Source organism: Rhea pennata, chromosome Z (genome assembly GCF_028389875.1).
Source record: "Rhea pennata isolate bPtePen1 chromosome Z, bPtePen1.pri, whole genome shotgun sequence".
NCBI classification, from domain to species: domain Eukaryota; kingdom Metazoa; phylum Chordata; class Aves; order Rheiformes; family Rheidae; genus Rhea; species Rhea pennata.
The window spans coordinates 45,294,960-45,310,379 of NC_084702.1; the positions used below are offsets into that span (position 1 = coordinate 45,294,960).

At 38.8% G+C, this 15,420-nt stretch overlaps 1 protein-coding gene across 13 annotated transcripts in view; it reads right to left on the reverse strand.

Moving 5' to 3' along the window:
- The window catches only part of PPIP5K2 (diphosphoinositol pentakisphosphate kinase 2), a 51,803-nt gene that overhangs the window by 36,250 nt on the left and 133 nt on the right, over positions 1 to 15,420 (reverse strand). For 3 of the 13 annotated variants that reach the window (XM_062600435.1, XM_062600433.1, XM_062600430.1), the window contains exons 1-7: positions 15,249 to 15,271; positions 8,557 to 8,889; positions 5,473 to 5,873; positions 3,722 to 3,917; positions 2,906 to 2,996; positions 1,576 to 1,661; positions 182 to 336 (exon numbers count right to left, since the gene is read on the reverse strand). In XM_062600435.1, coding sequence (XP_062456419.1) covers positions 182 to 336; positions 1,576 to 1,661; positions 2,906 to 2,996; positions 3,722 to 3,917; positions 5,473 to 5,616 — 672 coding nt within the window. In that variant the 5' untranslated portion in view covers positions 5,617 to 5,873; positions 8,557 to 8,889; positions 15,249 to 15,271. Of the gene's footprint in view, positions 1 to 181; positions 337 to 1,575; positions 1,662 to 2,905; positions 2,997 to 3,721; positions 3,918 to 5,472; positions 5,874 to 8,556; positions 8,890 to 11,728; positions 11,801 to 15,248; positions 15,313 to 15,420 lie in introns of those variants that run through there. The other 10 variants (XR_009961268.1, XM_062600438.1, XM_062600434.1 and 7 more) reach the window with 8 other exon arrangements.

The window sequence follows — 15,420 nt, forward strand, 5'->3', positions numbered from 1 at the left end:
TTTTTTGAGGGGGTGCGGAGGGGGAAGAGAGGGAGGGAAAGGAGGGAGAAATGTAACTTTCTTACAGAATCTGCTTCTGGATTCTCACACTAGGACGCTGATTCCACTCCACAACAGTTAATTTCACCAATTTTCCACTAAGTATGACAGAATTTCAGTATTTTCAGTACACTATCCTCACCTTCCGAAAGAGCCTCTGGCTTCCACCTCCAGCAGATGTTGGATAATAAATGTAAACATTGTGGTCCTCAGCACTAACTGGCTTTTCTACAAAAGGCTTTTGGAAAATTTCCCCATTCACTTCCACATGATCTTCTCCTTCAATCAAACTACATTCTGAAGAAACAGTGCAAACAACAGAGATACAATGATATATTCATGGAAAAACTAATTAGAGATTAAAGGCGATTTTGGCCATTGAAATAAAGATTACTGTGAACCTTTGGTTGACTGATTTGCTATTGACTGCACGAAGACTTCATGATCATTTGCTGAACATGTTTGCTGTACCATGTCTAAATGGTATTATATTAATCCTATGTTTCAGGATTTTGGCCGATTCCTGCAGAATGAGAGAGCAAATAATCCCCTACAGATGCATAATCTTGTATGTGAGCATAGGTATTTGGGGCGTGGGGGTGGGGATGTCTTTTTTTTTTCCTTTTTGGAAATGTTTTGAGGGTAGGAGGTAGGATTGTTAGTTTCTTTCTTTCAGTGCCCTTCTCTGAAATACCAGAGTGATCACAGCTAGACAGTGAATGTGGGGCCAGATGCAACAGTACTTGCCAAAAGTACTGAAGTTGTACTGCAGTATGAGCTGAAAACTCTCTCACAATGTGTGATTGGATTAGGTAACGGCTGTGTATAGGAGCAGAAATCACTTCACTGCAGGTTGGCTGGGTGCAGCAGCTTTCATTTGACTTAAGTAGCATAAAATGAGTCCTTTTTTCCCAAGGTTATACATACTTTCACCGAAAATTCTCCATCTCTCCTGAGAGCTACAACATTGTAATGCTCCAGTTTTCCTTATCGTTTCTTATCTCTTACTCTTATGTCTTGACCAGTCATTGCAATTTCCTATAGTTGTATAAGGTTTTATTTTTAGTAGGAAAAGCCTTAGGTTTGTTTTAAAGCAGAGAAAAAAGTATAAATGCAACTGATATTCAGAGGAGATCTGCAGAATCTCTCTGGACTACATTTCCTTTACATAGCTCCTTGTATTTGAAAGTGAAAGGATTCAATAAATAGCCTGAGTTCTTTTTGCCAACCCTACTATACTAAGCAAGATAATTAATTACCATGAGTAACGTAAGACAAATCACAAACGCTCCTTCCTTGGTTGGTAGCACATTTCTATATCAGTCTGAGTGATAGTTACAAGAGAATTCTAACCCCAGACTTCAGAATCACTCTTTTCATATATATACTTTAATTAAATACTGGAGAAGAAACTGATCTCTGAGCCAATGAACTAATTCTCGAGGAAGCAAAGTTCAGTCTTCCAGTATGAATTTACTGTTCTCCAACAGAAATCAAAAGATGCCAATGGCTGATATTTTTGTCATCAGTTTTTACCTTGGGGATTGTTTGGATCACGGTTTAGAACTGCATAACGAGGAAGTAAAATGCCTTCAGCTTTAAGAATACTGTATACTTCTCTCCTAGAAAAAAGGAACAGAAGTTGCACAGTAAGACTGCAGGTCCTGACAGTGCTTGTATTTTCCAGCCCATGTGGAAGGGAAGAGGAAATTACATAACCACACTACATAAGAACACATATATACTGTAAGACTCTATTTGTGTATACAACGCTTCAAAAGGTTTTTGATGGAGAGCTGTACCTCTGCAGTGATCTCATCAGTATCGGCAGAACAGTCACATTTGCAGTACCAGTGCTTTCCCTCCATACTCACAGTGCAAGAGCAATTTGCACAGAACAAGTCTCTCAGTAGAAGAGATTAACAAGGCAGGCTGAAAACATTCATACCATACAGCAGTTGTAGCAAGTCTGTTCACTGTTCCAACATTTATTTTGCTTACTATTGTCTTGTTAATATTTGCTAAGCACGCTCACAGCCCAGAAAGAAAATTCATTTTGGTATTCAAAGATCATGTGGTCATTCAACAACCCTCAAAAGTTTTCAGTTTACAGAAAAACCCTTACATAAGCCACATGAATTCTACAAATATGCTCTGCAGTTGCAGAGAACAGTTACGGCCCCAAAGTCAAATGTGCTTTTATTTCCTTATCTCAGAGACAATTTGATATGCTTCCAATTAAGCTTTTCCCATTTCAAAACTAGCAACTATCTTAATTGACGCTGCTAACCTCTTTCAACATATACAACTGCAAAATGCAATGCCTGTAAAATGTAAAATTAGTACTCTACAAGAAACTGAATGTTTCAGGACAACTTCAAGTCATCAAGAAACTCTCCTCTAAATTTTCATAGCTGGCATCAGGATCTCATTATTTAAGTTTCACAGTTCCAAATGACATGAATAATAGGTGATAAAATGTATAACAAAAGTTAGATTAACGAATAATGATAGATAACCAAGTGCTATGCCTCTTCATGTTAGAGCTTGACAACAGAGGATTGCAGAGTTCTGAACCTATGCTATACATATTTTCAGACTTTAAGTTTTTTTATTTGTTAGGCATTAGACAAATGTATTACCAAATTTCTATCTTGGTAAATCTTCCGATCCATCAATATGTAAGCAGTCAAGGAAAAAAAAGGCACACCTAAACACACATCACAGAAAATTATAAATAAAACAAAATTCATTGTAATTTAAATTGCTGTACAATACATTGAAACTGTTGTTGTGCAATACCAGCAAATTCTGACAGTTTCATTTAAAAGTGGTTTGTTCTTGATAGGTATTTATCATCACTTACCTGTCCTGTATGTGATACTGCATATTCAAGTCATTGATTACAAATGGATTCCTGAGTTTTGCATAGGCAACTGCTTTGTCCAGTGGAAAACCTATAATGTTTATTAAAGAATATAAATTAAAATCACAGGACACAATGCTAGTGAATAGTCTGGTATCTTTATCTTCAAACTTTAGAGTATAATCAGACATATGGCTTTGGCAGGACATTCCTCCCTCGACTACAGACATACAAAATGTGTGCTTAATATAATCATGAAACTGTAAACCAATTTCAGTGTACCTTGCTAAGAAGCAGTAGTCCTATCTCCCATTCCCTCCTCCTCACTCCACATTCCCTAGTGCTAGAACTAGGGTTTGTGCTGCCTTTGCGTAAAAACGTGATTTTTAACGTCATCCCACTCACCTTTGGTTCACTGCATAGACCCACAAAAAACCTGAGATTAGCAAAGATGCAAGAACATATAGCTAGACCCACCACGCTCATTAAGACAGCAGCAGGCTTTTGCAGTTATTGGTCCAAGTTAATATTAGAGCAACAGTGCTTACCATTCCACTGGCATCCTAAATATTTACTAATGTAACAGCTATTTTAAATGTCATGTCAGAACAGGACTTTCTCACGCAATAAAAATAGCATCATTTTAAGAGCTTGCAATTTAAAAGTCAGTTGTACTACATTAAACAAAAGGGTACTGCTTCCTATGAAAAACCAAGACAACCAAAAGGCAAAAATAATTAAAAGAATTCCCCAGACTGGAAGAAATATTTAGTTGTTGAGTTTAGTATTAGTAAAATTTAATTTAGTATTATTTACCTTTAGAATGAAAGGAAATGAGACAGTCACATGAAGGCCAATTTTCTACTGGCTCATTCAAAATAACATCCTCTTCAAATATTACAACAGTTATGTACTTAAACATGGAGAGGCGTTCAAGAATTTCTTTCATTGGTTTGGACTTAGATTTCTTAGCCATTGAACAAATCCCAACTAGAATTTGTCTTTCTGGTGGCTGACGAGGAGGAAAAAAGCAATTATTATAATTTCTAAGTCTTCTCAGAATGCAGCAGTGTTTTAGCAGCATAATACTAGTGCAGACATATTCTGTTAAAATTCACATACACAATTAAAATTAAATCAGAGGTAGTAAATTGCTAGCAAGTAATACAATGTGGTATGACAGCATTTTACCCTGCATCTTTATGAAACATGCTTCAAAAAAATAAATTGTTCAACAGCACTATACTACTTTAAAATATTTTTGTGAGCATCCTACCAGCAACAAACATATAGGATCAAAAATTGAATCAGAAGTGCCACACCAGAGTGAAATCACACTGTGATTTAAGTGAAATTACACTGTGATTTAAGTGAAATTAAGCAGCAATTCATTTTTAAACAATTTAATTTTTCCAAACATATTAGCCATAAGGCTTCTCATTTTAGAGCCTATTATTAACAAGTGAATTATGATAATGAAAACTAATCAACTGGAAAATATTACTCTGGACTTATTCTGTGTATAGCTAGTTTCACACTTCTTCTGTACAGTTAATAACCTTTTTCACTTTATAAGCCTTTAGACAAATTTTACTTTCCCCAATGGTATTAGGTGTGACAGCTAATCTGTTCATCTGTTTAAAAATAAACAAGAACTTCACAAAGATCCTTTAAGTTATTGTTCTTTTAAAACACAGCCAGTCACTTTTTCTTGTTAAAATACACTAATTGCACTAAACAGTCTGAGCTGCTAATTTTGTAGTAGGTGTTTGCATTTTCATTAATCATGATCAAGTGTTTGATTAACATTTCTTTTCATCTAAATTTTAGACATGCTTGCAATCAATGAAAACTTAGTCTGATAATTCTCTGAAGTGAAAAGTTACAGACTAAAAGATGAAGAAAAGATACAATTTAACAGATGTAACATGACTCGTGCAGGATAAAAGAGTTTCAGTCTTAAACTAAAAAGTGGTAAGTACAGTGTTAAAATACAATTCACAGCATTCTGCAAGTATAATAAACTGGAGTATAACTTGCAATTAATTTCCCATGCACTTTTTATAGAAAGATAAGAAAGAAGGAAAGAATAAAAACATGTCATATCCTCACGGAAACAACAGTAAGATGACTATAAGATGAAAATAGAAATCTTAAGAGTCTGTTCAGGCTGAAAATCAAAGATAATTCAATAGCAGTTGACAATATATACGAAAGGTAAACTCTCCATTTTTTGCTACTGATTATCCTGATAAGGCTTATGCCCCTGAAATTCAATCCCAGAATCCAAATCAAGTCTGCAAAGCTGGCACAACCACCTGAACTGCTCCAAAATCTGTATTAAGGTCAAGTACATCTATTTCCAAGTTCAAGGTATACATATTATAACTTACTTTTCAAATGTGCTGCATTTCTAAATGTAACTGACTGGTTGCCATCTTAATATGATTAGACATTTCCTGATTTAAGCCTAATACTGAAACAGTGATCTATGTGAGCTAATACAATTTCAAAGGTAAAATAACACTAGAAAATACACAGTGCATACATGCCCCTATAGTACATACAGAGTCATATTCCTCCTCCTCCTCCTCTGCATGGCCATAGAAGTGATCGTAATCTGCAGATCTGGCCGAGTCCAGCAATTCCTCCCCATCTTCTCCACCCACGAAGAATCTAGGAGGATCGCTCTCTGTTGCGCTAACAGACATGATTACAAGGCCTGGAGAGATCTAGGTAGAAACTGCAGCCGCTTCAGCAGCTGAGATACTGGGCATATTCCCAATGACTCGGGAACACAAAAGTCCCCTGCTCTTTGATGCTGCTTCTGCAGTGTTGCTACTGTGATTAAGCTGTCTCCCAGGCACAGTTTAACAGGTATCAGCTGTCCATTATTGGTTTGAGTTGTTGCTCCAAGAAACCAGCCACTGGTTACAGTTTCCCTGAGATGATATGGCAACCTTTTATCCTAAAACCAAACACAAAACAATTTGATAAAGGCACATAAAAAAGCTTCCATATATATGTATATATAGATAGATAGATAGTTAGATATACATAACATATATACACATGTGTATATTATATATATAAAAAACATTTGGATATCAATATACCTCTGATATAAGACACAGCATCCAAAGCAAACCATCAGAAATAAAACTCTGCAGACTATACACGGTCTACATTCCTACACGTATGTTTGGACCTGGGGCAAGTAATTTCAAGATATTTCAAACTGCTTACTCAGACATTTTAAAACACCCAGTACTACTCTGCAAAGTAGAAAAGCATTAAATGCATTCTTTCCAACTTAGGAAAGGTAAAGCATAGAGGATATTTTTTATACAAAGTTAAAGGAACAATAATCTTCTCTAGATTCGAGATATTTAAATCCCTATTTCTGTCAGCTATTTCTTCTACAGTTTCCTGATAAAATGAGCAATGGCAAACAACTAAAATTAATACAAGAAAAAACTGAGAAAAAAAAATCATACAAAACCACCATTAAGGCTATTTAAGAAAACAATTCCTTCAAAAACAGAGCAAGACTTTGGTTTAAAAGCAAAATACATATGCCAACTTGATGTCGTGTGTGTATTTACTTAAGTGCTGCTTTATTTTTTACATTGAAAAAATATTTACAGAGGTACCCATTAGTGCTGCCTTTGATCAAAACTACTTCTAAGCATCAACATTCAATGTCCCAGTGAAATGGACACATATTAACAAGTCATATCAAAAATAAAGTCTTGGCCAAGTATGCTCTATAAAAAAACCAGACTTGATGCTCAGTCTTGTTATATTTACTAGACAAATGTTATTTTATAAATTGTGCATGGCTTTATACTATTAATTTTAACTTATTATTGTTTGGAATTTTATTAAAGGTGATTTGTTTAGAAGTTAATCTGATCACTTGGTTTCAGTGAGATGGCCAAAGTCACTTAAAGGAACGCAGGCACACAGCAGCTACAGGGACTGAGCTGCGGTGTGGTTGCTGCCGTTTGCCTCTACTGCTTCTTGAGCAATGGTTTTAAGCAACGAGAAAGAAGTTACTGTAATGCACAAATGATCTAAATTAAAGGGACGAGAACAAAAATCACTTAGGTTGTTCATTAGTCAGATTATTATGTAAGTGCCACTGAACAATGATGTCTCAGCAGAACTGAGTTTGTCTTTAAATATCTGCCAAAATAACTTCGACTCTTCTATAAACCAAATGAAGCAATAGGAAATTTCCAATGGCAATCAGCCATTCAGCCACCTGTAAAAGAGAGTGGCAAACAGCAAAAGTTCCCAAGAAGGGATATGCCATAAGTCAGAGGGCAATAAATGACACATGGATAAATAATACAGCTGCTTCAGATTCAGAAAAAATGAGGTCTGAATAACAGACGCACGGGAATCCTGGAGTGACAGCAGGGGATTCCATTCTTAAACATATTTGTTATATACCTGCTGTTTCAATCCCGTTAGTAAAAATTACTTTCCCTTATCATGTCAAACTGCAGCTGTTTGTTTCAAGCAACAAGGACAAAATGAAACTTCAATTTGTTTTGCTCCCATGAGAGTTAGAAATTAGGTATTGAGAGAATCTCATTTATGAAAGTGTGAAGAAAACAAGCTGTCCAAATCCTGCTTCTGTAAGATTCTGCAAGGTAGAAGTTACCAATGTGTATTGGCAACTAATTCAGAATTTTTAATTAGTACTAAAGATTAAAAAAAAAAAGTTGGCAGAGTCTGAAGAACTAGATTCAAGCTTAAGAAAAATGAAAATAAAGTTTTGCAGCTCAAGACAGCTTGTCTCCCCTGCCCCAATTCTGTAAATACTCTCATATCTAAAAGCAATGTCAGTCAGGTGAGTTCCTCACCAGACCAATAAAAAAAAATCATTTTCAAGTCAGTCAAGAGAAACTGAAGGACGTAGCACAATAATTTACAGCTATTCCTTAAGAATAAGTGAGACAATACAGAATAAAAGCCGAACTCTCCGCAATGCTATGGTACAAATTGTGGTACACTATTGCGCCACATACAGCATGAATTTGTCATTTCCTCTTTAGAAAAAAGAGAGAATGTAAAGAAAAGGGTAAACAACCAAGGTATGACAAATCTACAAAATCAACAGCAATGGAGAAGGAAAATGTTCATTACCTCTTCTAATATCGTGCTTGAGGGCAAAGACTAGCAGGTGGAAGAGACAAAAAGAAGTCCTCCCCCTCAAACACACAATATATGTAATTATGTTTTGGAAAATCAGATGATTTTGATTCTACAAACTTGTATGGGTTCAAGAAGTGTTTAGGTAAATTCATGGACGGTGGAAAATATCAGATATGATACCATCGCTTGAAGTCCCCAAGCTGCTGCAAAATGAATGATTATTCTTGAGCGATCGGGAGAACAGGCCATATGTTCTACCCTAGACACTTTACTATTGACCAGACTGATCTTTGGTCCGACTCCAGAACAACAGTTCTTAAGCAGTATAGCTAGTGAAAGTACTTAAGAGCAGTATTTAATGAATTTCAGAATTAACAAAACTGCAAAAATATTCCACAAATCAAAGACAGACTGGCAAATGTAATTCCCCAACAGGACAAATCAGCAAGGCTATTGGAAGCTTAGTGTTTCTCCACTGTACTCACTCAAGAATCTTGAGAGTGTTTGCTGGTCTTACGGGTGGCAAGCAGATCTGTCGAGGGGAGCTTCACTTGTGGAAAATAACTTTTGTGGTTAGCAGGATGTTTTCTTTCAATGTGATAACATTTATCACACTGTTCACTCCCTGAAGGTGGTAGCTTTCGTGCCTTCTAACAAGTTGCAAGGCACATGCTTATCTTAACACACTGCTAGGGAAATTTGTTTTACAGAAGTTTCTTAGATCAGTTGACAATACTCCCAAGATATCATCAGTTTGAAGAGCAAGCATCCTCTTCATGAGCACATACTTTCCAGCTGCAGATGAGCCCCTCTAGCTCCTGTGGAGGAATGTGCATTCAGTATTACTGCAGGAAGACTGGTAAGAGTATACATTTATAAATCTAGAGAAGAAAAGACAAACTGTGACTGTGAGGAAAACACTTGTATATTTTGCTTGGAAAACCATCCTCAGCCTATCCCAGAGACACAGCAAATGTAACTTGGCAAGATACATCTGGCAGGGTTCCCGCTGCTGCTTGGGAGGTCTCTTAAGATTAGAAAACTACAGTTTTCAGAAATATCTAATGATAGCCACATCAATGCCAACTCAGAATATACACATTTTCTGAGCTGACCAAATATGGGATTATGGTTATTTTGTAATTTACTCTCTCCTAAGGAGAGAAAACTAGGGTAAGGACTATGGATGCAGTGACGGAAATCCTGGGATGAACTCATTTCATAAAACAATTATCCACACAGATAAATTGCTAGATTGCTATTCCCTACTATTGCAAATGGGCCCCAGAATTTTCAGTTTATAAGATCAGAGATAAAGGATTGAGAAAAGATATTGACCCTTTTGCAGTCTTATAAGCTACTACTGCATCAGCTAGCTGAATTGCATATAAATTGGCATTCTGATAGCTGATGATTACCAGTTTGTCCTTCAGACATCAGATGCCATAAGCTACTGTCAATAGCATAAATCTATGTCATGATAGAAATGAGTAAATTCTTTATTTTCAGAGTAAATGCTTTTATAGATAAGAGTTAAGATCCAAGAAAAGGGACATGGAAAAAAAAAATCTGAAGATAAAGAGCAAGAAGATGGTGCTCTCTTCTCAAATGATGTCTCAGTTCCTCTGAAAGTATTGTCAGTGGTGTTTCGATGTTGACAGGAGAAGCTTTTAACACACTGTGTTTTAAGCAGAATTCCATCTTGCTACTACAGGCAAGGAAGAGTCTTTCCAGCTCCCGCTTTTCTGTATTAAGAAGTGAGCAGCAGCAGCAGCAAAATAGAGGTGAAGATGCTCTATGCTATATCCTCTCATAGCGAGTGCATGAACATAAGCCTCATCAGACAGCGAAGATTAAAAGATTACATGCATACCTCAACCGGAGAAGACGGCAATCTAAGCAAGACAAAACCCAAAGCTTTCTATTGAACATACACTGATCCCTTTCCAACAAGGTAACAGCAAGAAGATCGAGGCAACAATCTCCTCCTGTGCAATAACGTTTCAAGGTAAAACCAATTAGATTATGTTCCCTTTAAACCTCAGCTGTTACGCAAGGGTTCTGTTCTACAGTTTACAGATGAAAAATCTGTTATTTTTGAAAACCACAGTTTAACGGCATCGTTTCTTTAAAAGAACCTTCAACCAAATGTATGGTCTGCTTGTTCTGCCTGTCCTAAAACCTTCTATTTGTGATCACCATATTATACATCTTGGCAAAAAAGAAAAGATAAGGGAAAGGAAAAAAGAAAAGAAAATAAACTGCTTAAAGAAAACACTGGTTTATTTCAAAAATGTAAAATGAGCAAATCTACTAATCTCAGCTTTTCCCTGAGAAGTTAGATGTCACAAAAACAGCATAATGCAAAGAAGAAGAAAAAATTCTTGAGTCTGATTCCTATTATTACTGCTTACTCATAAAAGGTATATAGCCAGGTAACATTCTGAATACATAAAATTACACACAGACAAATTTAATGCTAATACACATATAGGGCTGTACTTGAATCATAACCTGGTAAGTGCTCAAGTCCAGTGCTCACTTCAGGGGTACTCCATAGACTTTTTCTAATAGAACACTTCTCTACGTTCAAAAGTAAATTCTTACAGAGGTTTCACAAACCAAAAAACAGTCCCTACGAAATGTTAAACAGATATTCCCTCAAACAGTTTTCCTTTCCTCACTCCACACATTACAGCAGCTCAGGAATCCAGGCTTGGTATTTCCCATATTTACTTAGATCATAAAGATTAGCATTCCAGTAACTGTCAGCAACAAATCAGCTCAACACAGGAGAAACGATCTGAACAGTCATGTATAAAGGGCTCAAAGTTTTAACAGCTCTGTTTTGAAACTTATAAAAATACAACTTTTGTAAAACAAAGCAAGCATTTCTCCAGCTCTTCTTTTGTATAGGAATAGCTACCAAAAGAGCAAACTACCTCTACTGCACTCTAATAAGAAGTAATAGACCAAAACTATAGTTTCTCATTTGTAATCTCAAGAAAAAAACATATATCATACACTAAACAGCCACAGAACATTTACAAATCAGGAGCCACATGTGAAAACCCCTTTTGGAAATGCCATTATAACAAAACAACTCTAAACAGCTTTGTTCCCTTTACATTTGGGGATTTGAACAAACAGATACCTATACAAAAAGGTGTACCTGGCACTTGTCTGTTATATGATTCCATACTTAACCCCCCCCCAAAAAAAAACTCCCCAAAACCCACTGTCCCCTTCCCCCTGCAAGAACTGCCCCTTTTAAAGTTTCAGTTCTTACCACTGTAGACTATTCAAACTGCTATCAGTCCACTCTCAGTTTCCTCCAATTCAAATTAAGGAGTGAAAAACTGAATGGCTTTAATAACAATTTTTAGGTGGTCTCAGTGAGATATCAAAAAACTTTTGACATCTTATTTTTTAGAACTACTATACCTAAACTTTCATTAAGCAATAAGCAGTCTGTTAGATGGTCTGAACAGACATAATCTAAACAAAGTCTTCTAAAGCAATCTGGAAATTGTTTTTTTCCCCATTTTTTTCAAATACATTGAAAAATGTATTTTTCAAATACATTCATGTTTCTGATCTAAAGTACAGGGACGAGAAATATTTAAGAGGCCTGAAAATGGAAAAGTTTCTCCCTACCCGGTAGTTATTGAACACAGCAACGCCGATGCCTGCCACACGATTGCTGATGGATGTTTTTATCTGTTCGAGAATCCCAACTATGCACCATGACCGCTGGCCTAACAGACTGCCACAGAAGGGCAGGTTGTTGGGTTGCAGCTCATGTAGAAACAACACGGGGGAGGCGGGGGGAAGCGAGAGGGACACAGGAAGAACAAAAACACAGAGTTTGAATGCTGAGGCAGCTGATACAAGCGCAAGTGTCAGAGCTGCAAAGCTCTGATATAAAATCCCCAAGTGTAAGGACCCAAGGGCTTTACCCATATACATAATAATTAAAAAAGAAAAGAAAAAAACCCAAATCCCCAGCCCCCAAGATGACCCCCAACACATCTGGTAATAATTCAGGTTTAAATGCAGACTCTTGAACTACAAACAAGGCCCATGTTCAGTAACGACATTTCCTTGGGTCTGACATGTGATCAGGAAGAGAAAAGCAATAGGACATGGAGAAGGCAGAAGAAGGAAAGGATGTGAAAACACAGAAACTGCTAAAGACCATACCCTGAGCAAATCACAGAACATACAAAACAGAAAATACAAATGGATATAGCAGTTTCCATTACTGAAACATACAAAGTCTGGAGGCATAACAGTCTGGGTAAGAACCGTGAATTCACAAAAAGCCTTCAGCTGTCATCATCACGCAAGAGCTTCAACCACCCTAACGTGCTCTGCACTCCAGCACAGGGACAGCCACACCTTTACCATCTTCCTTTCCCATACCTCACAGAAAGATTTTTGCCCCATCTGGATTCCTAGTTGAGTGTGTCACTTCTATTAGCTCTGCCTGCTCTGTCATTATAGGAGAGGGGATAGGGCAAGCTCTATCATCAGCCAGAAAAAGGTGACACAATAGAAATTCTACAAAATAGAAGCTGAAAAGTATTTTATTGTTTGTTTTTAGTCAGCCACTTAGTTGCACCTACAAGCCAAATATGGCTTTCAGACCATGAGATGAAAAGCCATAATCTAGGTTTAATGAAAACTGTGAACATGCTAATTTTTTTCTTTCAGGAATGTAACAAATATCTTGTAGTATTCCAAAAGCATTCTTATATATTACTTTATGCATTAGTCCATCAGAAAAACTATAGCAGCACCCATCCTGAAATTGAGACTAATCTGTCATTTTCACTCCACCAAGCTCTACTAAGACTTGATGAAACATTTTGAAGAGGAGAGAGAAGTCTTTCCTGCCAGGAAGTGCGTCAAACATTTTTCCTAACCAAATCACTCTTGCACTGTTACATCTTCAGCAGTAAAGCTGAAGTAAAAGTACAAGTACTTTTATCACACTTCTTTTTGGCTTGGTGGTTAGGATATTTTTCTGATAAACAGAAAAGAAGGACTTGAAACCACTGAGACAGGAGGGAATAGAAATGATATTTATCCTGCTCCAGTCAAGTGTTCTCAGCACTAGACTGCTGAGGTCTAATTCCACTTCCCCATATGCCACTCGTTTTTGTCAAAGGTGGGCCATTGAGTTTCTGCTTACAGGAAAGGGCTCAGTGCTCTGAATCCAAAGCAGAAGGGACTGAACGTGTAAAATCTTGTCAAAGCTCTAAAGAGACGGAATTTCAGAAATACCAATCTTACCAGCATTCGCTTTACAGGGGCACTTAAATTTCTTGAAATACTATGTAGCTCAGCTAGCCAACTAGTTGCAGTTGCCTAAATCTTTTTTCGGAGATCTGAATTATTTTCTCAAAACCATGCTACCTAACTGGTGCACCTAAAGCAAGGTTCCCATACTACAGTAGCTGAGTCCAGGATGTTAGAGGTTCAGAGCTGTAACCTGCAATGTGAACCAGGATTGCATTAGGAAGCCAGCTTTGCAGAGTGAGAAGACATGCCTTTTAAACTGTGAATGAATGAAATGTCTAGCCTTGAAAGACAACTGTTACATTTTTCAAACATCTTGTCAAGCACATCACATGCATCAGCCGTGAAAGACGGTTATATTAATGGTAAGTCTGAAAGGTTTCGGGACAGCTGATTTTTGAACTTTTAAACTCCCACTTCAAAGAAGCTCCCACTTCAAAAACATCAGAACAGCTTCTCTATATGCTTCCAGACAGTAGAACTAGTTACTTTAACTTTTCAGAGATAAGAGTTTTTGCAAAGATGAGGAAGTTGTTGCCAAAAATTTTGTACCAAATTTCCAACACACTCTGTGTTGAGAAGCCTCATCCATCCTAACCACAACTGACAGAAGCATAAGTCCACAAAACGTGCCAGCCAAGCAGGGTAAGCCAACCAGTGCAAAAACTTGTATTCTCAAACGTGAAACACAGAAGAGATATAATGTATCAGTCAACTCCCTCACCAAAAAACGTTTCACATAACAGCAGTTATGTAAACACATAGTTTTGTTATAGGTTGGATTAAAACTTGGTGAAACTGATAGGCTTAACTGCCTCCCTTCATTTAAAATAGCCGGGAGACAATCACACTTGTTTCCACTAAAGCAAAGGCAAAGCTCTTCAGGAATTTGATACCCCAGACAAAAAAGGCTTGGCCTGCTACCAGTTTACTACAGAGAAAAAAAAAATGGAAAAGGGATCTAGAGAAGATAGACAAGCAGCTCAGATGGACAAAGGGAAAGAGCACTTCGGTTCAGTGTGCTGTAGAAGTTTTAAATAAGGACAAGCATAAGGAGTAGCTTTTCAGGTTAGATAGCACCAGATACAAGTGGCTTAGATGCAAGAGGAAAGCACTTATTTCACTGTGGTTGTGATACCAGGCTCCCCCAGTTTTCCTGCTTTGTGATCAGAGCAGCTAGATAGACCAACAGCTATGACTAGCCAAAAATACAGCTGTAAGGAAAGCAGCGTAGTAAGACTCAACGCTGAGGGAAGTTCCCAGGTACAGGAAAACAGCGTGAGAACAGACAGAAATATTACATGGGACCCCCTTGCTATATACCACCCATTTCACCTCTCCGCAACTTATTCTCGTGTTACAGCTGCTTTTCTCCTCCAGCTTGACTGCAAGCAAATACCACTCTCCCTGCCCTCAAGTCATTTTACGTGGAATTTACTGCCGGTTTTCACCAGCGCGGGGCCCGCCGCGCAGCCCGGGCAGGAGCGCCGCGCAGCCCGTGCCCCGCGCGGCCTGGGCGCTGCCGGGGCAGCAGCGGCCGCCTCCCGCGCGGCGAGGGGCATTCAGGGCTTAAAGAAAAAAATCACAGAATCAGGGGAAAAAAATAAAAAGAAAGGCCAGGCATTTTCGCGTGCTGGCCGTGCCTGCGGTGCTTTACAGGAGGTTCTCGCCTGCTAACAGCACGTGCCCGCTCTGCTCGCCAAACAAAGAGGAGCGGGGCTCTGCCCACGCTGCCGCCCAGCCCCGCGACGGAGCCCGCGGCGCCCAGCAGCAACGGCCGATCCGCCCGCTCCGGGCGGAGCGGGACCCCCCGCGGCGCGGCACGGCGCGGCACGGCGCGGCACGGCGCGGCGCGCGGCAGTAACCGCCTCACCTGCGCGTGCCGCCGCCGCCGCCGCCGCGCGCGGCGCCGCCTGCGCCCCCGCGTCCCATTGAGCAGCCGCTGCCGCCGCCGCCGCCGCACTCCACGCGGCGGCCCCGCCCCGCCGCGCCGCGCCGCGCCGCGCCGCGCCGCGCACGGCCCGCTCCGCCCCCTCCCCCGCCCC